This window comes from Arachis stenosperma, chromosome 5, assembly GCF_014773155.1.
Source record: "Arachis stenosperma cultivar V10309 chromosome 5, arast.V10309.gnm1.PFL2, whole genome shotgun sequence".
NCBI lineage: Eukaryota > Viridiplantae > Streptophyta > Magnoliopsida > Fabales > Fabaceae > Arachis > Arachis stenosperma.
In genome coordinates, this window is record NC_080381.1 from 126695407 (window position 1) to 126723229 (window position 27823).

Below are 27823 nucleotides of genomic sequence, written 5' to 3' on the forward strand. Positions count from 1 at the left end.
AAATAATATTTGATATAGTCACATAAAAAATGTTAATTATTAATTTTTAGACTTTAACAAAGAGATTTATCTTCAATGGCCTAAATCTACCCAACACTAAACATGAAGTCTTCACCCTAATTAATATTTCATTCTTCTAAGGCTTGCAATTAGCATATGATAACCAATTTCACTTACTAACTACAAATTAATATATAACTAAATCCTAAATTTACTTAAAGAAAAAAAGAGTGATCATAGAACTTAAGCTTCGAATAGAGGAAGAAGAACTCAGGAGAGAGAGATACAGTGACAGCAACAGCCGCTGTTGGTGGAGCACCGCAGCGGTGCTAGACGGCGACGGTGAGACATGAACAGGGAGGGAGAGAAGGAGTTGCGGTTGACCGAAGGGAGCGGAGGAACGGGCTAGTTTCAGTGAGGAGGAGAGGAGGCGACAACAGTAGACGATTGTGGCGGCGGGACCGACGGAGCGGCGGGGAGAGGAGAGGGTTAGTGAGAGTGGGAGAAGAGAGGTTAGAGAGAGAGAGAGAGAAAATTTCGAAATGAAGGAGGAGAGGGTTCACACTTCGAATTTTAGGGCTCGTTACCATCGGATTTACTGGTGGATAATCCAATGGTATCGCATTATGGGTCATCAAAACACAGCGTTTCACTAATTGGATTTATCAGCAAAAAAATTCGCCAGTAAATCTCACGCTATATTTCACGCTTATTTTTTTCATTTTTTCTCCAATTATTACTGGCGAATTTACTGTCGAAAACAAAAATTTGCTGATAATGATTTGACCTGACGAATTTTACACCAAAACTATTAATAAATTCGTCGATAAATCGATGTTAATGTATAACGTTAAATCCGACAACATTCAACATTTTTTTTGTAGTGACATCAACGCCAACAATGCTGAGAGAAGTAGAGAGTAAGGTTTTGAGGTCTAATGGCAGAGAGTTGAGAGACGAAGAGGCAGTCAGACTTAGATACTGAGCTTTGCATAATTTAGAATTTCATAACTAATATATATATATACCTAGAGATATGTAAGTAATTTCACATTTACTGATGTTATGCAGGTAATTGCCAGGCAAATATCTCTTGCCCGATCCCACCTGGTTTATTACTGGATGGGTATTTATCTAATCTTTAAATTATTAGACTAACTTAGTTAAATTACTAAAATGACTTAATCATGTAGCATTATCACTTTTTAAATTTTTTTTATTTAAATATGAAGAAAAATTAGTTATTTTATTTTGTTTTTTTATTTTTTTATGACTAATAAATTACTGTATGCACAAGATAAAATTTAAATTTTGGATATTTGTTTAAATTAAACTGATGAACAAACTAATTACTAATAAATCAATCCAAATTGATTGTCTTTTTATTTAATAATATATAAAATAAGAAGAAAAATAAAATAATAAAACAATATTTTTACCTTCTTTTTAAAAATATTCTTTTTGTATTAATATATAAAAGACAAATTAAATTTTTTTATTGATAATATAAAAAAAAGAGATAAAAGAGATGAAAGAATGGATAAAAATAGAAATGAAAAGAGGAAAAAAGAAAAAAACGTTTTAATCTTTTAAAAAATATTTTATTTTAATTACAATAAAAAAGTATTATATTAAATATTTTAATAGTTAAATTAATAATATATAAAAGAGTCAGAATAAATTAAGAAAAAAGAAAAAAAAGGAAAAGTCACTAATTTTAACGAAACAATTTTATCTTAATTGCAATTAACATAATGTCATATAACATTTTAGTTGTCATTAATATATAATAGATTTAAGAGCGAGCATCACTCTGATAGAAATATAGAATCCTCGAAGGATGAGACGAAAGGAATCAAACAAATTAAAATCAATCAGGTTCGTTGCACATCAATGCCGACTTTTCATTTCTTAAAATTTTAATGTCACTAAGCTCATCAGAACTTAGAAGGTCCACCACTCCACCTCATTAATTAATAATGAGAACACTCTTAATTGTTTAACTTGAGTTAGTTGGAGGCTTTTCTGTTATTTATTTCATTTTACCTACCATAGATTAGTTAGTTTCATTTCTGTGTCTAGTTAGTTGGTTAGATCGTTGAAACTAACCTTATATAAATATATAAAAAGGTACATAGGATAAGGAAGTTCCCACACAGCATGCAGCTGATTTATCAAGCAATAAAATGAGGGAATCTATTCCTCTCAATATATAGAATGATGACATCTATCTCTTCGTTAGAAATTCACTTTAGAGATTTATTATTACAACCATATTATATTTTGTATATACTAAAAATTAGTTATTAATTTAATTGTTGATATAAAATATATATTAAAAATAAACTAATAAATAATATATATTTATATATAAATATAAATATATAATAATTAATTTAATCATTAATTTTTTGTGTATATATAATATTTTTATTAATATAAAAAGAGTAATTATACCACCCCTTTACTTATCTGAGGCTGGGTTGTTTGCAAGTTGAATTTTTTGAAGGAAATGATGTAACGGATAGAAAACTATTTTACGTTTAAAAACTCGGTTAGACTTATAAATCTTTTATTTCCATTTCCAATATTTGAACTCAACGACTCACTTGGTTAAGAATCAAAGTATATCCAGTACTTTAACTAATCCCAAGTTGGTGATTCATATAACTTTTTTACTTGATTAGCCGGCCTTGTTTGAGGTGTTTATAGATTAGATTTGATCGATCGGTATATTTGTGGTGTTTATCTAAATTCAATTCAAAAATTACGAATATGAATCTGAACTAAAATTATTGGATCGGATCGGATCAAATTCGTATACTAATAAGATTAGATTGTAAATTTTATGTAAGTATCTGCATCTTCGATCTATGTATCCGTAAAAATAAATAAACAAATATTTTTTTATATTTTATTTTAACTAATAATTATTATATATATTATATTATTTTATTTTTATTATTTAAAAAATTATATTTAATATTATTTTAAGAGTAAATATATATATTTAAAAAAATAGAAAAAAGAGATTTTATTAATATTTTTAATAAAGATAAACTTTTAAAAATAATTTTATAATTTTATAAATATATTCAATATTTGATTTCATCTGCAAATATTAGATCAAATTCGATAATTTTAATATAAATCAGATCGAAATTTTGGTCATAATCAATCCAATTTGCATTCAATCCTAGCTCTTGCGATGTATGGTATGCTTTGGATGCACTTGAGTAGATAAATATAAGATACATTTTTTGGGGATGGGATTTTATATTTTTATTGCTACTAATAAGGTTATAAAGAGAATAATTTGTCTTAGGATTCAGCATCCCAGAATTCTTCCAAGGATTTATAAGGCCCATTTTCCGATACAAATATTTCTCCACTGAACATTCTACGCTGTGGAATCTGGCTGAATTTCTGTGATTCCTCTTGGCTCAGTTCCCATTCAAATATTTCAAGGTTTTCTCTCATTCTCTCTCTGTTGAAGCTTTTCACAATGGGGATTGCCCCCTGCTCCAATATCCATTTCAATGCTACCTGCAGGCCAATGACATTAATTAATATTTACACTTAACATATAGTTCACAAATTAAGTATAAAAAGTAAAATATATTTTTTTGTCTTTAAATTTTAATAAAAATACTTCTAAGTTTTATTTTATTATTTCAATTTTATTGTAAAAAATTTTTATTTACATCAAATATATCCCCAACAGTTAAATATTTAAAAAATTTAAGATCAATCCAACAACAATGCATGACAATTATGTTTGATTTACTTGTGTTAAAAGTTATTTTTATAAAATTGTTGTTAAATTTGTCTTAAATTTCTTGAAAAATTAGTCGTCATGAGTATATTTGATATAAATAAAAAACTTGTGAGACAAAATTGAAACAAAATAAAATTTAGGAATATTTTTAAAATTTTTACCAAACTTCAAAGACAAAAATATACTTTATCCAAATATAAATATTATTTAAACATTAAATAAAAATTAATATTTATTTAAAATTTTAATAAGTTTTATCACCGTAAGTTTTTTTTCATATTTTAATCTAGTAAAATTTTTTCTAAAAAAAAAAGTAGATCCATGAAAAAATTACACCCAAAAAATATAATCCAAACGACTTAATCTGACATCAATCAAATTATTAAGTGATAACATAAGATCTTAAATACTAATAGAATAACAGGAATTTTTATCGGTCAAAGTTTAAACCTTAAAATCCAAAAATTATAAGAGAAAATATAGGTGGTAGTTAAAGACATAAAGATTGGAGTTGAGTTAAGAAAGAGCACCTGAGGCACACTCTTGTGTCTAGAAGTGGCTATTTCATTAATGATTGGATTCTCCATAACTGAATTAGTACCCCATGATTTTGTGTAAGATCCTAATGGTGACCATGCAGCCAAATAGATTCTTTTCTGCTTGCAAAATTCTCTGAGTTTTCCTTGTTGCCATGATGGGCTCATTTCCACCTAAAGTCAAAATTGAATATAACCACATCATTAATGTCAAAATGAAAAAAAAAATTATTCAATTTAAAATGGTGTGTTCTCATGTGTCTAAATTTTTAATTATTTGACACAAATAATCAAATATAAATGGTGGGCTCTATTCCTTTACCCCTCATTTTTTAAACAAATTAGACACAAATTTTATAAACACCATAAAATTTTTTATTTAAAATATATATTTATTTGATAAATTTAATCCCTTTTGGCAAGTGTTGCTATTGAATTTTCTTACTTGATTGACAGCAGGAGGAATAGTTGCATTTTCTAAGAGGTGTGTGAGTTTTTTAATGCCAAAGTTGCTTACACCAATGGATCTGGCTAAGCCTAATCTTTGACACTCTTCCATGGCTTCCCATGTTCCTTTCATGTCAAAGGGAAGCAAATCCTCCTTTCTTATTTCAAGAACTCCATCAACTTCAGGTTTCAACCTCACTGGCATATGAATCAAGTAGAGGTCTAAATAGTCCAACCCAAGTTTCCTAATCAATTTGAAGAGCAACTATACATAGGTGAGATTATATACAAAATATGATATTTTTTTTCTTTTTCAATTACTTTACTTACTTGAGTGTGGTCTTGAGTGCTGGAAGGACAAGGTCATGGTGAGCATTGTTGCACCAAAGTTTGGAAGTGATGAAGGCTTCATGGCGGCTGTTTACGATTCCAAGCTCTAAGGCCTTGGCCAAAGCTATGCCTAGAGGCTCTTCAGTTCCATAAAGGGAAGCAGTGTCAAAGTGTGTGTAGCCAGCTTCAAAGGCATCAATGAAGATTTGGATGAGAGTTTGATGTGGTGGAAGAGGAGTTACTGAAGTTCCTAGACCTATCATTGGCATCTTATGCCCTGAGTTTAGCAACACTTCTGGGACCTTCTTTGCTTCCATATTCTCTTGTCTTGGAAATTGATTATTTGATTATAGTGAGTAAAAGGAGAGATTATATTTTTAAATGCAATTGGAGCAAAGTATTTGTCTTGCTTTTTTATGTGAATTGTGGAGTAGTTACTCTATTTTATTTGTTTTTTCTTTTTAACGTTGACATAACCTAGAAGAAAGACTAATATAATATTCGATAGCGATCACTATAAAAAAAAGGTTGTCCTCATGTAATAATTTAGACTCTAATCAGTTGGTGTCAACTGATGAGCGGATAATTTGTACGCTTTTTGGCATTGTTTTTAGTATGTTTTTAGTATGATTTAGTTAGTTTTTAGTATATTTTTATTAGTTTTTAGTTAAAATTCACTTTTCTGGACTTTACTATGAGTTTGTGTGTTTTTCTGTGATTTCAGGTATTTTCTGGCTGAAATTGAGGGACCTGAGCAAAAATCTGATTCAGAGACTGAAAAGGACTGCAGATGTTGTTGGATTCTGACCTCCCTGCACTCGAAGTGGATTTTCTGGAGCTACAGAAGCCCAATTGGCGCGCTCTCAACGGCGTTGGAAAGTAGACATCCTGAGCTTTCCAGCAATATATGATAGTCCATACTTTGCCCAATATTTGATGGCCCAAACCGGCGTTCAAAGTCACCTTCAGAATTCCCAGCGTTAAACGCCGGAACTGGCATCAAAGTGGGAGTTAAACGCCCAAATTGGCACAAAAGCTGGCGTTTAACTCCAAGAAGAGTCTCTACACGAAAATGCTTCAATGCTCAGCCCAAGCACACACCAAGTGGGCCCGGAAGTGGATTTTTATGTTATTTACTCATCTTTGTAATTCTTAAGCTACTAGTTCCCTATAAATATGACCTTTTGCTATTGTATTAGATATCTGGGTAGCTATCTTTAGTCTTATGCTATCTTAGATCATGGGACTGGCCTCACGGCCATGCCTAGACCTTGTTCTTATGTATTTTCAACGGTGGAGTTTCTACACACCATAGATTAAGGTGTGGGGCTCTGCTGTACCTCGAGTATTAATGCAATTACTATTGTTCTTCTATTCAATTCAGCTTGTTCTTATTCCAAGATATTCATTCGCACTCAAGAACTTGATGAATGTGATGATTATGTGACGCTCATCATCATTCTCACTTATTAACAAGTGACTGACAACCACTTCTGTTCTACAAGCAAATAAGGCTCTAATGTTTATCTCTTGGATTCTTTAACCGGAATCTTCGTGGTATAAGCTAGAATTGATGGCGGCATTCAAGAAAATCCGGAAGGTCTAAACCTTGTCTGTGGTATTCTGAGTAGGATTCAATGATTGAATGACTGTGACGAGCTTCAAACTCGCGATTGTGGGGCGTTAGTGACAGACGCAAAAGAATCACTGGATTCTATTCCGACATGATCGAGAACCGACAGCTGGATAGCCGTGCCGTGACAGGGTGCGTTGAACATTTCCACTGAGAGGATGGGAGGTAGCCACTGACAACGGTGAAACCCTTGCATACAGCTTGCCATGGAAAGGAGTAAGAAGGATTGGATGAAGACAGTAGGAAAGCAGAGAGACGGAAGGGACAAAGCATCTTCATACGCTTATCTGAAGCTCTCACCAATGAAATACATAAGTATCTCTATCCTTATCTTTATGTTTTAGTCATATATCATCCATAACCATTTGAGTCTGCCTGACTAAGATTTACAAGGTGACCATAGCTTGCTTCATACCAACAATCTCCGTGGGATCGACCCTTACTCGCGTAAGGTTTATTACTTGGACGACCCAGTGCACTTGCTGGTTAGTTGTGCGAAGTTGTGTTTATGCCATGGTATTGAGCACCAAGTCTTTGGGGCCATTACTAGGGATTATTTGAGTTGTGAAAAAGAAGTGATCACAATTTTCCGCATACCAAGTTTTTGGCGCCGTTGCCGGGGATTGTTTCGAGTATGGACAACTGACGGTTCATCTTGTTGCTTAGATTAGGCATTTTTCAGAGTTCTTAAGAATGAATTCTAGTGTTTCAAGGTGATGATCTTATCATCACCAAAGCTGATTGATTCTCATCAATTTAGCTCTTGAATGCAATGTCCTGCTGAAGCTTGGCTATCCATGTCTAATTCCTTTAGACTGAAGCTTTAGACTAACATTGCATGATTCCTGGAATTCTCATTAAGAATTTTGATACCTTTATTTTCTTCTTCCACTTAATTTTCGAAAAATCCAAAAAAATTACAAAATCATAAAAACCAAAAATATTTTATGTTTCTTGTTGAGTCTAGTGTCTTATTTTAAGTTTGGTGTCTTGCATGCATTGTTTATTTGATCTTGGTTCTATTTTCAAGTCAATAATACAGGGAACTGAAGATTCAGTACATGCAGCAGAGGAATTATACAGAAAAAGCTGGGCGTTCAAAACGCCCAGTGAAGAAGGAAAAACTGGCGTTTAAATGCCAGCCAAGATACCTGGCTGGGTGTTTAACGCCCAAAAGGGTAGAGCTTTGGGCGTTAAACGCCAGAATGGACACCATTCTGGGCGTTTAACGCCAGGATGGCACAAGAGGGAAGATTTTGTTTTTAATGCAATTTTTTTTTCAAGTTTTCAAAGTTTTCAAAGTTTTTCAAAATCAAATCTTTTTCAAATCATATCTTTTCAATCAAATCTTTTTAAAATCAATTTCTTTCCTTTTTCAAAGATACTTGCTAACAATTAATGATTTGATTCAACATTTCAAGTATGTTGCCTTTTCTGTTGAGAAAGGTTTAATGTTTGAATCATATCTTTTCTTGTTAGCCAAGTCATTAATTTTTAAAATCAAATCTTTTCAAATTGTTTTTCAAATCATATCTTTTAAATCACATCTTTTTCAAAAAAAAAAGTTTTCAATCATATCTTCTTCAAAATCTTTTTCAAAATGTTTTTAAAAATCTTTTTAATTAATTTTCGAAAAAATCTCTTCCTCTCTTCTCACATCCTTCTATTTATGGAGTACCACTCCTCCTCAATGCACAATTCGAACTCTATCTCACTAAGTTCGAATTCTTCTACCTCTTCCTTCTATTTTTCTGTTCCTCTGACACCTCAAGGAATCTCTATACTGTGACATAGAGGATTCCACATTTTTTTTGTTCTCTTCTCTTTCATATGAGCAGGAACAAAGACAAAGGCATTCTTGTTGAAACTGACCCTGAACCTGAAAGGACCTTAAAGCGAAAGCTAAGAGAAGCTAAGGCACAACTCTCTGAGGACCTAACAGAAATCTTCAGAGAAGAAGAAGACATGGCAGCCGAAAATAACAACAATGCCAACAATGCAAGGAAGGTGCTGGGTGACTTTACTGCACCTACTCCCGACTTCTATGGGAGAAGCATCTCTATCCCTGCCATTGGAGCAAACAACTTTGAGCTTAAGCCTCAATTAGTTTCTCTAATGCAACAGAATTGCAAGTTCCATGGACTTCCACTGGAAGATCCTCATCAGTTTTTAGCTGAATTCTTGCAAATCTGTAACACTGTCAAGACCAATGGGGTCAACCCTGAGGTCTACAGACTTATGCTATTCTCTTTTGCTGTAAGAGACAGAGCTAGGATATGGTTGGACTCACAACCTAAAGAAAGCCTGAACTCTTGGAAAAAGCTAGTCAATGCCTTCTTGGCAAAGTTCTATTCCACCTCAAAAATTGAGTAAGCTAAGAGTGGAAGTCCAAACCTTCAGACAGAAGGAAGGAGAATCCTTCTATGAAACTTGGGAAAGATACAAACAATTGATCAGAAAATGTCCTTCTGACATGCTTTCTGAATGGAGCATCATAGGTATTTTCTATGATGGTCTCTTTGAACTATCCAAGATGTGTTTGGATAGCTCTGCTGGAGGATCTCTTCATCTGAAGAAGACGCCTACAGAAGCTCAAGAACTAATTGAAATGGTTGAAAATAACCAATTCATGTACACTTCTGAAAGGAATCCTGTGAACAATGGGACAAATAAGAAGAAAGGAGTTCTTGAGATTGATACTCTGAATGCCATATTGGCTCAGAACAAGATATTGACTCAGCAAGTCAATTTGATCTCTCAAAGTCTGTCTGGAATGCAAAATACACCAAGCAGTACTAAGGATGCTTCATCTGAAGAAGAAGCTTATGATCCTGAGAACCCTTCAATGGAAGAGGTGAATTACATGGGAGAACCCTATGGAAACACCTATAATTCTTCATGGAGAAATCATCCAACTCTCTCATGGAAGGATCAACAAAGACCGCAACAAGGTTTCAACAATAATAATGGTGGAAGAAACAGGTTGAGCAATGGCAAGCCTTTTCCATCATTTTCTCAGCAACAGACAGAGAATTCTAAGCAGAACAACTCTGACTTAGCAACCATGGTCTCTGATCTAATCAAAACCACTCAAAGTTTCATGATTGAAACAAGGTCCTCCATTAGGAATCTGGAGGCACAAGTGGGACAGCTGAGTAAGAAAGTTACTGAACTCCCTCCTAGTACTCTTCCAAGCAATACAGAAGAAAATCCAAAAGGAGAGTGCAAGGCCATCAACATGGCCGAATTTGGAGAGGAGGAAGAGGCAGTGAACGCCACTGAGGAAGACCTCAATGGACGTCCACTGGCCTCCAATGAGTTCCCTAATGAGGAACCATGGGAATCTGAGGCTCACACTGAGACCATAGAGATTCCATTGGATTTACTTCTGCCATTTATGAGCTCTGATGAGTATTCTTCCTCTGAGGAGGATGAGTATGTCACTGAAGAGCAAGTTGCTAAATACCTTGGAGCAATCATGAAGCTAAATGACAAGTTATTTGGTAATGAGACTTGGGAGGATGAACCCCCTTTGCTCACCAAAGAACTGGATGACTTGTCTAGGCAGAAATTACCTCAAAAGAGACAAGATCCTGGGAAGTTTTCAATACCTTGCACCATAGGTACCATGACCTTCAAGAAGGCTCTGTGTGACCTAGGGTCAAGTGTGAACCTCATGCCTCTCTCTGTAATGGAGAAGCTAGGGATCTTTGAGGTGCAAGCTGCAAGAATCTCACTGGAGATGGCAGACAATTCGAAGAAACAAGCTTATGGACTTGTAGAGGATGTTCTGGTAAAAATTGAAGACCATTACATCCCTGCTGATTTCATAGTCCTAGAGACTGGGAAGTGCATGGATGAACCCATCATCCTTGGCAGACCCTTCCTAGCCACAACAAAGGCTGTGATTGATGTTGATAGAGGTGAACTGATCATTCAAGTGAATGAAGAATCCTTTGTGTTTAAGGCTCAAGGATATCCCTCTGTCACCATGGAGAGGAAGCATGAAGAGCTTCTCTCCAATCAGAGTCAAAAAGTGCCCCCACAGTCAAACTCTAAGTTTGGTGTTGGGAGGCCACAACCAAATTCTAAGTTTGGTGTTGAACCCCCACATTCAAACTCTAAGTTTGGTGTTGGGAGGTTCCAACATTGCTCTGAGCATCTGTGAGACTCCATGAGAGCCCTCTGTCAAGCTACTGACATTAAAGAAACGCTTGTTGGGAGGCAACCCAATGTTATATTTAATCTATTTTCTTTTGATATTTTATGTTTTCTTTAGGTTGATGATCATGGGAAGTCACAAAATCAATTGAAAAAGCAAAAACAGAATAAAAAATAGGAAGAAAAACAGCACACCCTGGAGGAAGATCCTGCTGGCGTTTAAACGCCAGTAAGGGTAGCAGTTGGGCGTTTAACGCCCAGTCTGGCACCATTCTGGGCGTTTAACGCCAGAAAGGGGCACCAGACTGGCGTTAAACGCCAGGAAAGGGCAAGAAACTGGCGTTAAACGCCAGAAATGGGCACCAGCCCGGCGTTTAACGCCAGAATTGGCAAAAGGGTGCATTTTTGCACGCCACTTGGTGCAGGATTGAATTTTCCTTGACACCTCAGGATCTGTGGACCCCACAGGATCTCCACCTACCCCACCACCCTCTCTCTTCTTCACCCATTCACCAATCACCTCAACCACTCTTCCCCAAAAACCCCACACCTATCAAATCCCCTCTCTCATCTTCACCACTCACATCCATCCTTCATAAAACCCCACCTACCTCACCATTCAAAATTCAAACCACTTTTCCACCCAAACCCACCCATAATGGCCGACCCTACCCCTCTCTTTACCCCTATATAAACCCATCTTCACTCCCTCATTTTCACACAACCTAAACACTACTTCTACCCTTTGGCCGAACCACAAAGCCATCTCCATCTCCTCTATTTCTTCTTCTTCTACTCTCTTCTTTCTACTTTTGCTCGAGGACGAGCAAACCTTTTAAGTTTGGTGTGGTAAAAGCATTGCTTTCTGTTTTTCCATAACCATTTATGGCATCCAAGGCCGGAGAAACCTCTAAAAAGAGGAAAGGGAAGGCAAAAGCTTCCACCTCCGAGTCATGGGAGATGGAGAGATTCATCTCAAGGGTGCATCAAGACCACTTCTATGAAGTTGTGGCCTTGAAGAAGGTGATCCCCGAGGTCCCTTTCAAACTCAAAAAGGGTCAACTTTGATCAAAGGTTGGACCAAGTCCTCATAGACATTTGTGAAGAGGGCGCTCAATGGAAGAGAGATTCAAGAGGGAAGCCGGTTCAACTGAGAAGGCATGACCTCAAGTCCTCATTTGTCACCTCTGTTATTCAGTTGGAGTTGACAGAGAAGGAGACATCCTCATTGATGAGGACAAGCCCATCACTAAGAAAAGGATGGAGCAAACAAGAGACCCCACTCATCATGAAGTCCCTGAGATACCTCAAGGGATGCACTTTCCTCCACAAAACTATTGGGAGCAAATCAACACCTCCCTAAGAGAACTGAATTCCAACATGGGATAACTAAGGGTGGAGCACCAAGAACATTCCATCCTCCTCCATGAAATTAGAGAAGATCAAAGAGTCATGAGAGAGGAGCAACAAAGACAAGGAAGAGATATTGAGGAGCTCAAGCACTCCATAAGACCTTCAAGAGGAAGAACAAGCCGCCATCACTAAGGTGGACCCATTCTTTAATCTCCTTGTTCTTTATTGTTCTGTTTTTCGAAAATCATGCTTATGTTTATCCATGTTTGTGTCTTGTGATCATTAGTGTCTTAGTGTCTATGCCTTAAAGTTATGAATGTCCTATGAATCCATCACCTCTCTTAAATAAACAATGTTCTTAATTGAAAAAGAGAAGAATTGCATGAATTTTGAATTTTATAACAGATTAATTATTTTGATGTGGTGGCAACACTTTTGTTTTCTGAATGTATGCTTGAACAGTGCATATGTCTTTTGAATTTGTGGTTCATGAATGTTAAAATTGTTGGCTCTTGAAAGAATGATGAAAAAGGAGACATGTTACTGAGGATCTGAAAAATGATAAAAATGATTCTTGAAGCAAGAAAAAGCAGTGAAAGCGAAAAAAGAAGAAGAAAAAAAGAACGAAAAAAAAGAGAAAAAGAAAGAAAGAAAGAAAGAAATAAAGTTGTGATCCAAGGCAAAAAGAGTGTGCTTAAGAACCCTGGACACCTCTAATTGGGGACTCTAGCAAAGCTGAGTCACAATCTGAAAAGGTTCACCCAATTATGTGTCTGTGGCATGTATGTATCCGGTGGTAATACTGGAAGACAGAGTGCTTTGGGCCACGGCCAAGACTCATAAAGTAGCTGTGTTCAAGAATCATCATACTTAACTAGGAGAATCAATACTGGATTCTGAGTTCCTAAAGAAGCCAATCATTCTGAATTTCAAAGGATAGAGTGAGATGCCAAAACTGTTCAGAGGCAAAAAGCTAAAAGCCCTGCTCATCTAATTAATACTGATCTTCATAGATGTTTTTGGAATTCATTGCATATTCTCTTCTTTTTATCTTATTTGATTTTCAGTTGCTTGAGGGCAAGCAACAATTTAAGTTTGGTGTTGTGATGAGCGGATAATTTGTACGCTTTTTGGCATTATTTTTAGTATGTTTTTAGTATGATTTAGTTAGTTTTTAGTATATTTTTATTAGTTTTTAGTTAAAATTCACTTTTCTGGACTTTACTATGAGTTTGTGTGTTTTTCTGTGATTTCAGGTATTTTCTGGCTGAAATTGAGGGACCTGAGCAAAAATCTGATTCAGAGACTGAAAAGGACTGCAGATGCTGTTGGATTCTGACCTCCCTGCACTCGAAGTGGATTTTCTGGAGCTACAGAAGCCCAGCTTCTCTCTTCTCCTTCTCTCTTTTCTTCACTACTTCAATTCTGTTCTGCACTTACGAGACAAAACCAGAAATAATCTCGTAAAATTAAATTTCTGCCTAACTTGTTTATTCAATTCTAAAAGCGGTTCCTTGATTCAACCTCCCTTCTCAACTCACTTAAAACCTTTCGAATTCAACAAAGATGAATAGAAAGGGTTTTCAAATTTTTCACCTCATGTTTGCTGACGATCTCCTCCTTTTTTACCGAAATCACTACTCAAAAATTAGATAAAAAAAAATAATGTTAGTTTGGATGATTTTTGTAACGCATCAAGCCTAAAGATCAATTTAGCAAAATCAACCATAGTTTTCTTTAAAAATATCGCATCTAACACCAAGCAAATATCACTAGTAAGATAGAGTTCAAGGAAAATAATGCCCTGGGAAGATACTTAGGAGCTATTCTGAATAATAATAGAGAGGGAAAAGAGCACTTCAAAACAGTTATGGAAAGGGTAAATGGCAAACTAAAGAGCATTCGTGGCGAACCTACACGCAGATTCCGGCTGAGACCAGATATCGATGATTTCAGAAGTGGGTGGTAAGAACCCAATAATGTTGAATTAATTAACCATATTTGAACTATATTTTATTTCTACTAACTAATGTTGTTAAATCACTTTTTGCAATTGAAATTCATATGGAATACAGAACATAATCTCATGATCAGGAAGATCTATGACCACTGGGCAGCTAAACGACTTTAGCAGATGATGAGCGACGTTTGTAAGGGGCGCAACCACCTAACATCGTGGATTTGTTCAGCCATCAAGAAGGAACTAGAGGCCTATTTTAACAATGATGAGGGATTCAAGCGTAGCCATCTGATGAACATTGCTAACAGGATTTCGCCTAGGTCGTCGAAGTATATGGATGGGTTGGCAACCTTCATGAAGACGAAGAGCATACTGATAAAAATTTTGTCATTGTTTATTTTTTTAGTAGTTACTTGAATTAGTTGGTTAATTTGTTCATTTATTTTATTGGTTGATATATTAATTTGTAGTCTAAGTCGTTAGACCGTGAGGCGACACTAACGGAGATCTTTAAGTATACCCATACTTTGAATGCCAACAAGGAGATATTTGCTGACAAGTGGTCTGCGGCCCATTATGTAAGTTTAAATTAATCCTAAGTTTTAAATTTATTTGGTTTAAAGTCAATTAACTGTTATCTTAATCATAATGTATATGACACAAGAGGATTACACGCAGAGGTTGGAGTCCGCGACCCAGCAATCTCAGCCACCTAGTGAGAACGACGAAGCCAACTCTGAGACCTCAGTGGTAGATCCAGATAGAGTTCGGCGCAAGACCGACACTAAACCCCACAAGAATCACCACTTCGGGTTGGGGTTGTTCTTCGCTAGTGGCCTCTGCTCCTCCGCGTTGGAGGCTTCCTCTGCCACCAACTCTGCTGATCCTCAGGAAGTTGTCGACTTGAGGGGGGAGGTGTAGAAGATAACACAGGAGTTTCACCAGCAAGTGGGGCAGTCTGAGCAGAGGTACAACGACCTTCTTGCACGTGTGAGAGGAGTCGTTACCATCCGTTCGGACCTGATGCAGAAGTTAGAGCAGCTTGATCGGTTGCAAAAGCAGATGGAGGTGTACAACCAGCAGATGCCGCTGGAGCCGGCAGCGCTTAAGGCAGCGGCACTGCTGGTACCAGTGACAATGCTGCTAGTGGGAAACCGACATGTGCACCTACTTCGCCACCTGAGCAGGGGGACCACGACGATGACGACGATGACGATTACTGGAATTTGTAGGGGTTAGGGTTTTATTTTTTTTGTTTATCTACTTCATTGTACTCTACCTCTACCATTTATTTTTAATAATTTTTTTTATTTCTGTTAATTTTAAATTTCTGCTAACAATTTTGTTAACAAGAGTTTTAATTTGATTACCAATTGTGGTTTAATTGTGCCCAAAAAAACTAAAAAAAATTTATACCATAGAATTTGCCGTTGGATATATTCGACGGTAACTTGGTGCCTAAACATGTGAAATGTCGCCAAAGTTACCATCAGATTAATTCGACGGTAATCATCAACTTAGTCTCGACAATCCATTAAAAATACCAATGGTAATTAGCGTCGAACAAAAAAAATTTGCCGGTAATCAGTTGCCGACAACGTTTATACTGTCAACTCTAAGACAACAGTAAATCTGCCGATAAATTAATTACCAACGAATTTATTTAATAAACCCAATGGTAAATCTGACAATATTCTACCTTTTTCTTGTAGTGAATCAAAATTAAATTTTTCTCTTAAAAACTTCATATTCTCTATTTTTATCTTTTTTTAGATATCCGCAAGAATCATTATTATAGACCAACGAGTTATAACTCACATGGCATGATTTTTCCATATTCACTTAAAAGTTGCGAATTTGAATCTCACTTCTAATTTTGGAAAAAAAAATCATCATTATAGTAATCATCTTAATGATTTTAATGATTTAAAAATAAAAATCATAAAAGAATAAAAAATAATAGAAACAAAAAAGTATTTGTTAAGAAAATTTTAAATTTAATTTAAAAATAAAAATAAAAAATAAAATATTTAAAACACAAATAAAATATTTTAAATTATATAAATAAAATTAAAACTTAATCGAAATATTAATCTTTATAATAATCAACCGAAACAATTCGCACGCATACATAGAAGGAAAAAAAAAGTCATACAAACTCCGTTAGTTTAACGCAAAAAATTGTCTGATAAGTTTTATATATAATTTAGTTTGAACATGTGTTACAAACTTACGGTAACAGAAAATTCTGCATCAATTATTGAAAGTTCATCCACAGAGATATTAAAACCTGCTTTGCAATTATAAGCAATAATATGTGTAGTTCGAATGACATTCTTGTTGGGGAATCACTAGTGGTTGTAATGGATACATTTTGCAGTTCCGGGAGATGACTAATGCTGAAATACACCAATAATAAATTGTTATAACTATGAGGAAAATCTTTTTTTTTTTAAATTACTGTATCCCTAATATTAATTATGAATTGATGTATGCTGCCTTTTCAATTTACTAGTATGCCTAAAATAAATTTAGGAAAAATCTAGGGACAGTAACTTTGTTAAATTTTGGCCAGCATGTAATCAGCAAAGAAAAGTGGGTCATTGAATAAAATTTTACACCATTAAAACCATCACTGATGACTATTTGATGACTACAAATCACAAAAGTTTCTGATCTCTAGCATTCCACGTAAATTTAATTTCTTAACGGTATAATACATATATACTTACTCAATGTCAATGTCTGTATTGTTTAAGGAGTTCGGTATGTAACCATTAAAACTATTGTATGACAAATTCCTGAAAAGTGAGCATCATCAAGAGAAAAAAAAAATGTTACATATATACTTAAATTAGAAGGGACATTACATTATGTGATTATGATATATTAAGTGAAACTTACAGCACTCTAAGCAAAGGCAAGAAACCAAGAAATTCAGGAATGGGGCCTTCAATGGTGTTGTTATGCAAATCTCTGTAATTCGGAAATACATAGTTAGAAATAGAAGCATTTAGTTTATCACTAATGTGCAGTTAATTAAGCAAAAATTTTACTTATCTTACATAATTTCAAGTGCATCCATTGACCTCATATCTGGAAGAATCCCATGAAGATCATAGCTACTAAGATTCCTATATATATGTTACAAATCCCGGGGACAAAAAAGGAAAAATAAAAAGGTCACAACAAAATCATCAGTAGCTTTTTCTTCTATATATATTTTTTCAAAACATTGATCAGGAAATTGGATAATAATAATAATAATAATAATAAATTGGGTAAAATATATTTAGACACATATTAAAATTATCATTAATAATAAAATTATTTAAGTTGTTGATATACTTAACGCATTAAAAATATAAAAAATTATCCTTTAAACAATTTTACTCAATTTTTTTATTTTTATAGTGCTCGTAAAATGTGCCTTTATTAAAACACATATTAACGAAATTTTAATAATAATGATATATGACTAACAATGATTTTCCTTTAAAAAAATTAAAAAAAAAACTTACAATGCTTTTACGCGAGGTTTAGGATCAGCAGTACATTGAATCCATTCCCAAGCGTATGGAAATGGAAGACAAGGGTCACCTTTCCATTCTGATAATGTTTTAAATGCCAATCGCAGTTGCCTCAATCCTTCCACTAAATCAACACCAAAAGAGAAATAACAGAAGCAAAAGATGAAAAGGAAAGAAGGGTTATTAATTAGGAGAAAAAAAAAGAGTAAAACTCATGAAAAACTATACCTATTGTTAGAATTTTATTAATGGGTGCAGTAATAAGAATATTGATTAAGAGAGAATAAAAATAAAAAATAATCCTTTCAATATATAAACATTTTAAAATTTATATTTCCAATTAAAAGTAATTGTTTTTGTGTCTAAGTTTGGTTCTAATTTGTCAAAAAATTAATTAATATTTATCTTAAAAAGTATATTTGACAATTTTGACATCAAAATAAAAAGCAACAGAGAATTGGTAAAATAAATAAATAAACAACCTAACATGATTGTTGAGTAGTTTTTTTTACTTAAAAAAAAGACTATTTTACGTTAATATTAATTAACTGGTATTAATAATTAATTCATCAATATTCAATAGTCTCTACCAATAAAAGATAAAAAAAAAATGTTATCAATAGTCATAACTACTCATAATAAATACGTATAATACTAACCATCTCTAGAGTCAGTTCCTTGAGCTAATGGTTCAATTCTATAAACTTCCGCAGCATTGATCAAAGGAGGAAGAGTTGAACCAGGACTTGCATGAAAATAAAGCGAATTCATACTACTATCTAATGAAATTGACATGTTAATGTGCACCTCTTCAACACTTCCAAAAGGAGGGATTATGGGCCTTGATGATGATGAGAATGGTCCATCATTATTATTATTATTATTGCCTCTATATATTTGTATTGATCTTGTGCCAGTTGTTGCATTTTCCATCACTTCGGAGAAATATGTGTTGATGTAAAGTGGAACATTATTATTATTATAGTAATAGTAATTACTATAATTATTATTAGTATCTGATGTTGATTGAAGAAGTGAAGATATATTGTACTGAATTCCAAAGGTTGTGTTTGGGAGTGTGAATGCATTTTGGATTGCAGATTTTGGTGGTTGATCTTCCACTGTGCTAATGTTGATGTCCAATGCCTCACTTTGGATGCTATATATAAACTCTTGATCACTATTTTTTGCAATCCAAATTCGATCATACACATCATCAGGGTACCTACAAATGATCAACCAATTACTTAAATTAAGCATTAAACTCTGATGAATAATTTTTTTCTTGATATTTTTTTTTTGTCAAAAATATAATTATTTATATGGTTTTTTTTAATAGTCTAAATATTTGGAACAAATGATATTATATTATAGTATTAGAATTTTTATAATTTAAAAGTCTAAAATTCAATTTTTAATGACCCAAAAAATATTTTTAATGACCTAAAAGAAAGATTTTTAGTATAAAATAAATTAAAAAAAAAGGAGAAAGAAAACTTAGAAAAAAAAATCATTTAAATCCAAAAAAAAAAAATTGTGTAAAGAGATATGTTAAAGATATAATGTTTATGTATCTCTTTTGATTGGCTTAATTTAAAAAAAAAATAATTTCATAATATTTGTTACTATATTTTGATACCTAAAAGTAAAATTAAATTAAGATTTTATTTCTAATATAAGAATTCATCTATTGACAATTAGGACAGCAATATGTTAAAATTTCAAATCTGGCTAAAAACTAGAGAAAAATAATTAGCAGAGGTTAATTGGTTAATTAATTTAAGTCTTTTTTATATTCTATTTCGGCTCTAGATAATCACAAATTACAAGTTGAAGTTTTCTCACTAATCCAACATTTATATATGTATGAGTGAGCCGATGTTTACTATATCTAGTGTTAAGATGAAAATGCTCCTATAGCCCCATCCCTTAAGTAATTTTTTGCTATTAGTTATTAATATCTAAGCAAGTATTAAGCCTTTGATTCAGGAATATTTTTAACAAGGTGGGTTTGGACTAAGATCAAATAGCTAGACGACTATGAATTTCTTAGACTTGAATTTTAAAATAGAAAAGGGATTAAAACGTATCAAGAAATTAGGCGAAATCGCAAATTCCTTAAGATCTAAAAAGCAAAGAGAGAAAAAAATTGTCACTTAAAAACCAAAAAAATTAATTCTAAACATATATATTTTATTAAAAAAAATCATAAATTCATATATATACCTGACAGTTTGATTTGCACCAAAAGCACGTCTACTAAGCAAAATCAAGGAATGATTTTGATGAAGATGGTTGTACATTTGAGGGTCCAAACCACGCACTTCAATTGATGAGATGAAAGGAATATGATTAGGGTTTGATTGAGAAACACAAACGTTGGTGTAGTTTCCCTTAGTAACATATATAGCTTCATAATCCACATGATCTGAAATTGATGTAATCACTGTTCCCCAATAATTACCATCAAATATAAGATCAAATATAGGAGGAGAAAACTTGTTATCATAATTCCCATAGAAAAAACTTGCCCTAGTAAGAACCTTTTCTCCCTTTTGGACTTCAATTTCATAGCAATTCTTCTTCAAAGTGTGGAATGCCCTAAGGGTGCTGAATGGGCCTAACCCTAAAGAGACATTGAAGGATTGGCCATGTTCAATGTATGCCTCATCTTGTGTCCATGTTATGTTGGTTTGTGGATCGGTGAAAGGTTCGGAGGATCCACAATTGATGCTCACAAAGGTTGTTAGAGAGAGTTTTGCGAACCATGGTATGGCTAGTACCATTGCTACCATTAGTGTATTTGGAGTGTATCCCATTATTGATGATAATTGTTCATTTCAACAAGAGGCTTAAGAAACTAATATAAGATTTTATGTCAACACATAACATGGCATTAAATTGAAAGGCTATTGCATAGTAGTCTTTTAAGTACAACTAAAAGCCAATAAATAAGTAAACACTGTAAACTTATACAGCCTAAATGCCATATATACATAAAGGATTAAAATGGAAGATAGCCTAGGAATGAAATAGAGCTCTTTTAAATGATTTATGTCTCATCCTTTTTTTCAAAGAAAGAAATTTTAATAAAAAAAATTTCATTTTATGGATGTGTGGTAAGTAATTTAAACTTTTAAAAACAATAGAGTTTGAACTATAGAAATGAAAAAAAATTGTTAAAACTGTTTTTCTTTTTGTTAGACTACAGTTGAGTAGATTTATATTGCAAATGTATCAAATTTTTAGTAACCGTACTTAAATTTCGGTAAATTAAATAAATAAATAAATAAATATCCATGTTAATTAGGGCTATCTTTTGTATATATGCGCCATATGTCTTCCTCCAATTTGTGGCATATTCAACTTTTATGTCAAATCAGACTCTGAAATCTAGAGGGTCCAATTGCAAATAAGCCACTAATTTGAAGGGGTTACAAATACATATGCCCCTTCTGATCGTGAATGAGTCACAAATCACGATTACAATTTACAAAGAATTTCTCACAGCCCATCAATCCAGCTACGTACAAAACTTGGGCTTTTACTATAGAATTCCTTCTTTCTTTCTTTGTTTGAGTACGTGTATTTTTAAAGAATTCAAGGTGTAACCACCGATCTTATATAAAGGTGTAATACGCATATTTTGATGTCAAAGCAAGGATCGATCTTATATTTTTACATAGGAATTAATCCTAAAGAAAAAAGAAAAAAAATAATAATGGTGCAACACTTTTTTTCATGGCTTATATATAATTCACCATTATGTTCATTGCTTCACCATCAATTTACAGCTTATATTGGTGGCTGAATCATCCCTCACCTCTTGTTTAAACAATGTCATTTTTAACTCAAAATTTCAAATTTAACCGTGCAAATAACAACTAATTTTTGTGCTGTTAACCTCTCTTTTATTTCAACTTCTAGCCTTTCCTTTATAAATAGGATTCAACCTCAGCTTCTCATGCACACAAACATTCTCTACTTTACTTTTTAGTAGAGGGCATGGGTAGGGTGAAACCGAATTTGATATGACCCAGATTCGACCCGAAATATATACCGGATCTATTTATTATACCCGAACCAGACCCTAGACCCAATGAAACCTATATACTTTTGGGCTACGATTATACCGGGTAAAAACTAAGTGAAAATCGGGTCGTTAACATTATATTACCTTGATACATTCTTATAAGCTAGCATGTGAAAATATCCAAATTTTCAAAACTCCAACCATTATTTGACATCGTAAAATTCACTTAGAAAAATATAACAAGAACAAACTATTCTCTAAAATTAAAGCATAACCATAATCAATATTAATATTGTCTAATAACACTAAATAGTTAAATCAATACAAATAATACAATATTATGCATTAATTAGTCTAAAATCTTATGCATTTTAAACATAAAACATTAACTTATAGTCTTATAATAACTAATAACACAAAATATTAAGATTTACGATACTTAAATTCCACATAAGAATAGCCATCATCTATCACTAATAACACAAAATATTAATTATGTATGATGACCGGCCGATTTCGGGTGACTCGAGTCATGGCCCGGACCCGACCCGAAATAATGACCGGGTCTATTTTTAAGATCTTTACCCGATTCTAGACCCGGTAAAATCACACCAAATTAACCTCTAAAATAATCGAGATCGGACCGAATTTTCGGATCGGGCCGGACCATGCACACCCCTACTTTTTAGTTTCATTTTCTCCATCTTTCACGTAAAAAAATTCCTTAAAAACCACCTCAAAACCAACTTCATATGCATATAGTTATTTTTTCATTATTCTCTGCACATCAACCTTCCACATGTATAGCATCCTCTCACCTCATACAACATCCTAATCACTCATACAACCATTCTCTTAACTCTTAAGCAATCAAGACCACCTATTAACACCCCACACCTCCATAATCAACTTTGAGGCACACTTTATGTGACCCAACTACCACAACTTTCACCTTCTTCCCTCTTCTCATTTCTTCATCCTTGAGTTAATTAGTTTCTCATCTCATCTTGAATGACATAAAGAGTTGAAGAGTCTATACTTGCTCTTGAGAAACCAATGACCTAACAGGAGGTTTTCATGTGATTTTTAAGAACGATATAGATAATTTACGGTATATATTCATTTTTTTTTCTAGTGTTGATGTTTGGATTTGTTTTAAATACATATTTGATGTTGCATGAATGATATCATTTCACTATAAGATGCACTTGAGGTTCCTTGTAAGGTAAAGATGACAAAATGACACTTCAATATACATTTTTAATTAAGACAAGAGGATTGATCCCTTACTCACAAAATCACATAATATCATGTTTTCATGTCCCAAATTTTTCCCAGAACTTTGGGATGCATTTTATTAAATTACTCTTCCATCTTAACCCATAACAACAATAAAAAAATTTTGTGACCCACAAATTCAACCCAACAGAATACATAAATTTAATTACAATTTTAGTCTTTAGATGTTTTTATCTTATCTTTTCTTTACTTTTATCTTTCTTAAGTCAGTGCTCTATATATATTTAGTTTTACCTTCATAGTTTACAATTTAATTCAATCAATCAACAATCAATACTCTTAATTATATAGAATCAAAATCCATGGCAGATAATGCTGAAAGTATTGAAACCAATGACGTAGTGGAGACCAATAATGCAATGCTCGTTATGCATGTTGCAAACACCTCCAACACCAAACTGTTGAATATCCCATTGGCAGAAAATCTTCATGAAAGCCATTTTGCTACACTTTCCATCTGCGGACAAGAATTACAAGACCAGTTAGATAAACAGGAGATTCCCCAACTATTTGCAACCCCTGAAGATAATGAAAACATCCAAAAAGAGACAAAGAAATATAAACAGCGGCGTGTCGATGATTACAATATCACATCTTGGTTATTTGCATCTATTCATGCCTTCATCAGATGCCACTTTGCACATGAGGTATGGAGTCGAATTCATACCTATTTAATGGTGACTTTGTTGAGACAGAGAAGACGGAGAAGACGGAGAAGACGAAGCGGTCGCCGCCAAAGAAGAGGGAAGGGGAAGATATAGAAGCGGAGAGTGGAGGAGGAAGCTAAGAGAAGGGTCTTCGTTGTGTCACTTGTCTGACTCGGGAGTTTTGGCGGGCACGCGCGTTTATTTTGAAGAGAAAATCACTTCAATTCAAGATATACCGTTTGGTGGAACTCGTTAACACGTGTTATTGTATGGTTTAAAAAAAATCGATTTATTTTATACAAATGATTTATTTAAAAAAATCGGTTTGAATAGATCAAATAACTACTTTTAAAATAATTTAAATTCTTTCTGCGTGTTATTCCTAAATTCCTAATAGATGAATTTGATATGTTTTTTTTCTTCATTCATATTGAACAATTTTTCTTTAAATTTATCTGAAACTTTTTTTATTTAATTTTTGTCAAATATATGTATACAAATTGTTTGAAAAAGTAAAATTTAGTATTCTGAAAAAGAAACAAAATTCACGATTTTTTTATAGGAATGGCATAAATGATATCATCTGTCCTTTTTTGTGTCTCTGTTTCTATTTTCTTGATAAGTTTTGTTTTGTTTCCCATAACTTACATTTTCAGTTGTTTTTAAATTAAGCTGTAAACAGATTTTAAATTAAGCTGTAAAAATATGTTCGATTGCAAATTTATGGTTAAATTAAATTTTATGGTAATCAATCAATTAACTTTTATTTTACTAATAAACTATTTTCATGCAAATTATTGTTGATTTTTCAATATTATTCTATAAATAAATTATTTTTTTAAGATGATAAGACTATAAGTTACTTGTCTAGAAATTATGATTTCACTGTCATGCACGTTTTTGTGTTTTTACTTATCAACTAGAATTTATTTTTTAATGAAATTAGAATTTATTTTCAATAAAACAAAAGTATCTAATCAAAATATTAATTTGGTCTCCTTAAATAATTGAACATAATATTATTAATTTTGTCTACAACAAAAATTTTTAATAAATTTTTTTAAAATAAAATTGATTCAAAAATAGAGAAAAAAAAATAACTAATGAAAATATTTATTTTGACATTGCCATCAAGAATAGGATAGCCATAGAAAAAATTCAACCAAATAAAAAAGACCTAACTCATACAATTAAACTACCATCATATCATCACAATAAACTATAACATCACCAACTAAAGAGACATATAACAAATATGAAAGAGATCATGCCAAAATTTCAACAATGCTCATGCTATCAACTAGTCTACGTTATATCATAATTACATTTTTGTCTTCCATCACATGAAATTACCATAAATTATCTTGGTATTTATGATCCTGAACATCAAAATGGTGTGATGACATAAATATGTACATATTTATTAAATAATTTTCATCATTCACAGGAATGAATAAAAACATAAATTAAGAAATACATTTGAAATAATAAATTTGATTAAGAAATATAAATAAAGGAATATACCTAATTGAAAGTTTCATATTAGTTCTGAAAAAGGGATTGAAAGAGAACGAATTTTACGTGCGAAACAAAGAAGAAGGGAATAAAAGTAACTGCTTGGTCCAATTCAAACTGATTTTTTTAAATAAATTAAACCATTTATATAAAATAAACCGATTTATTTTAAACCATATAATAACACGTGTCAGCCATCCAAAAGTAACTTCACCTACAGTCGACTGCAGGTGAGTTTCTGCCATACCGTTTAGCTCTGTTTGAAAAATTTTAGAAGTAATTTTTTTTAATTTTTACTTATAAAAAGTAATAGTATTAATGTCTGGTGTAATTTTTAAAATTAAATTGCAACTTTTTAAGAAGTTATTTAGGAATTTATAGAGAAATTAAAAAATGACTCTTTCATAATATTTCTACTTTTCATCACATTTCTATAAAATAAGCACTTTTAGAGTTAAAAATTCAAATACAAAATAACTTATTTATAAGTTACTTTTAAGTTATTTTATCAAAAGGAGTTTAATTAAGTTGGTTACCCAAACTGAATCTTATTGTTGTTTGAATTGGGTTAGTTTGGTTTTATTTTCAATCTAATCTAACTATAAATTAGCGTGGTTTAAATTAGATCGGTTTATTTAATTTTTAAGAAATAAAATTTTAAAATTTTATTGTTTAAAAAAAAGCACAATAAGATTGATTTTTAAAGGGCACGTATGGTGCAATAAGAATTTATTGCTATTATAGGCTAAAATAAGAGAGTAATTTAATACATTTCTAGACCTAAAGTAATTTATGGCCACTCCAAAATATTACTAATAATCTCATTATCAAGGGTTTATTTTCTAGGCATTGCATTATTCCATTACAATGAAATAAATGGACTTTGTTCTAATGTTATATAGAACTAGGGTTGGGACTAACTGCCGGTACATTTATATTTATTCTAATGGATAGGCTGGATTAGGATTGGCCGTAAATAACCGGTTAAGTGGCTAAAAATCAACTTGTGAATACATGGCCAAGCATAACATAATAATACATCACTAATATTATATGATGATTGACAATCTAAACGTTAATTTGGCAGCGTTTGATAGAGAGATAAAAATCGAAAGACTGATATTAAGAGATAGAGATTTAAAGATAGAGACTAAAATAAATTTTAATATTTTATTTAGTGTAAAATGGGAGATAAAAATTGAAACAAGAATAAAATTCTAATTTAATTTGTACAAAGGATAAAATTGGAATTAATTAATTGAAACGAGGATATCTCTAAAAATTTCAGTCCCATATGCCTCCACTTTTTGGAAGTACTGAAATACTGACAGTTTGGAGACAGAAAATTTTAGTCCCATGTGCTTCCACTTTTTTAGTAAACCAATAAACATAATATTGAGTCTCAATCTCAGTTTAAAATAAAACTGAAACAACATAGCATAGACACGCGCTTCAATTCAAAATTTCACCTCTGCAACACAAACATCCCAACTAAAGGGAAATGAACAAAATTACAAAAATTGGGAAATGAACAAAATTACAAAAATCAAATAACTCTTTTTAGAAAAATTTAATGAATAGCACTGGCAGCAAAATTTGCATAACTACTATGAGTGACAAGTCTCGTTTCATGCTTCCATTTCCTGAAGGTTCATCTCCCGACAGTAGTAGCGGCGGCGGCGGACTATTTGTTTCATCACCTGAGAAAAGTTGCGGTGGTGGCGGCGGCGGTTGAGTATCAAAGAGAAGTGGACACTTCATTCCCGAGAGACAATTGTTTGTCGTGCTAAAAGCAACAGAAACAGTTACAAATAAAACATTGTTTTTTACTAAAAATACTGTTCTACTTATCTGCACAGATCATAATTTTAAAAAATGAAGAGAATGTTACAACTTACTCAATTTCAATCTTAGTATTCTTTAGTGATGGAGGTATAGAACCATTGAATCTATTGTGAGACAAATTCCTGCACAAAATCATGGAGAAATTTTCATTCTAGTGCCAAAAGCACTCGTTGCATTTTTTACAACATATTTTTATTTTATTTTATTTTGTTTTGGATCAACTTACACATCACAACTCATGGATTAAGATATAAGACCATAAATAACTAATATACATGGAAAGAAAAAAAAGAAAAAACTTATATTTGAATTAAACTTACAGTGTGATGAGTTTGGAAAACTCTAAACTAATATTTGTGATGACTAAACATTATTAATATAATTAATTGCAAAATTAATTTTGGATTTAATATTAATTAAATTAATTTTGTAATGCAGGTTTTATTTGGGCCAGAATGAATATTATTTATGTAGGCCCAAGTGAATGCTTTCTTATGTGATAAATGCTTGATCCATAATTACCAGGAAAGCAAATGCTTTTAGTGGGCCAAAATTTCAATAGCCCAATGTGTTCTATACATGTTATGATCCAAAAAGTAAATGATGTTGGGCCAAATTGAAACCTATAGCTACCAAGCCCAATATTGATGAATGTTTCCATGCACTACTCGAATCCATGAAGCAAAGGAAATAACTAAATGCTTCCAACGGATTCCACTTCATTATTTTGAAGGACTTCAAATGTAATTAATGCAT

The 27823-nt window shown here is 32.7% G+C and overlaps 2 protein-coding genes across 2 annotated transcripts; both read right to left on the minus strand.

The window, feature by feature from the left end:
• Window positions 1–3156: 3156 nt before the first annotated feature.
• On the minus strand, window positions 3157–5469 carry LOC130982144 (methylecgonone reductase-like). Its single transcript, XM_057906015.1, has 4 exons — window positions 5092–5469; window positions 4760–5006; window positions 4309–4488; window positions 3157–3546 (listed from the first exon to the last, which is right to left on the minus strand). The coding sequence occupies exons 1-4, from the start codon at window positions 5406–5408 to the stop codon at window positions 3322–3324; spliced, it is 969 nt and encodes a 322-aa protein (XP_057761998.1). The 5' UTR covers window positions 5409–5469; the 3' UTR covers window positions 3157–3321.
• A 10897-nt stretch (window positions 5470–16366) lies between these two features.
• Window positions 16367–20696, minus strand: LOC130982961 (receptor-like protein kinase At5g59670). The gene is made up of 7 exons (XM_057907115.1): window positions 19955–20696; window positions 18388–18953; window positions 17720–17852; window positions 17264–17332; window positions 17103–17174; window positions 16931–16999; window positions 16367–16597 (listed from the first exon to the last, which is right to left on the minus strand). The coding sequence occupies exons 1-7, from the start codon at window positions 20545–20547 to the stop codon at window positions 16456–16458; spliced, it is 1644 nt and encodes a 547-aa protein (XP_057763098.1). The 5' UTR covers window positions 20548–20696; the 3' UTR covers window positions 16367–16455.
• Between the last annotated feature and the right edge of the window lie 7127 nt (window positions 20697–27823).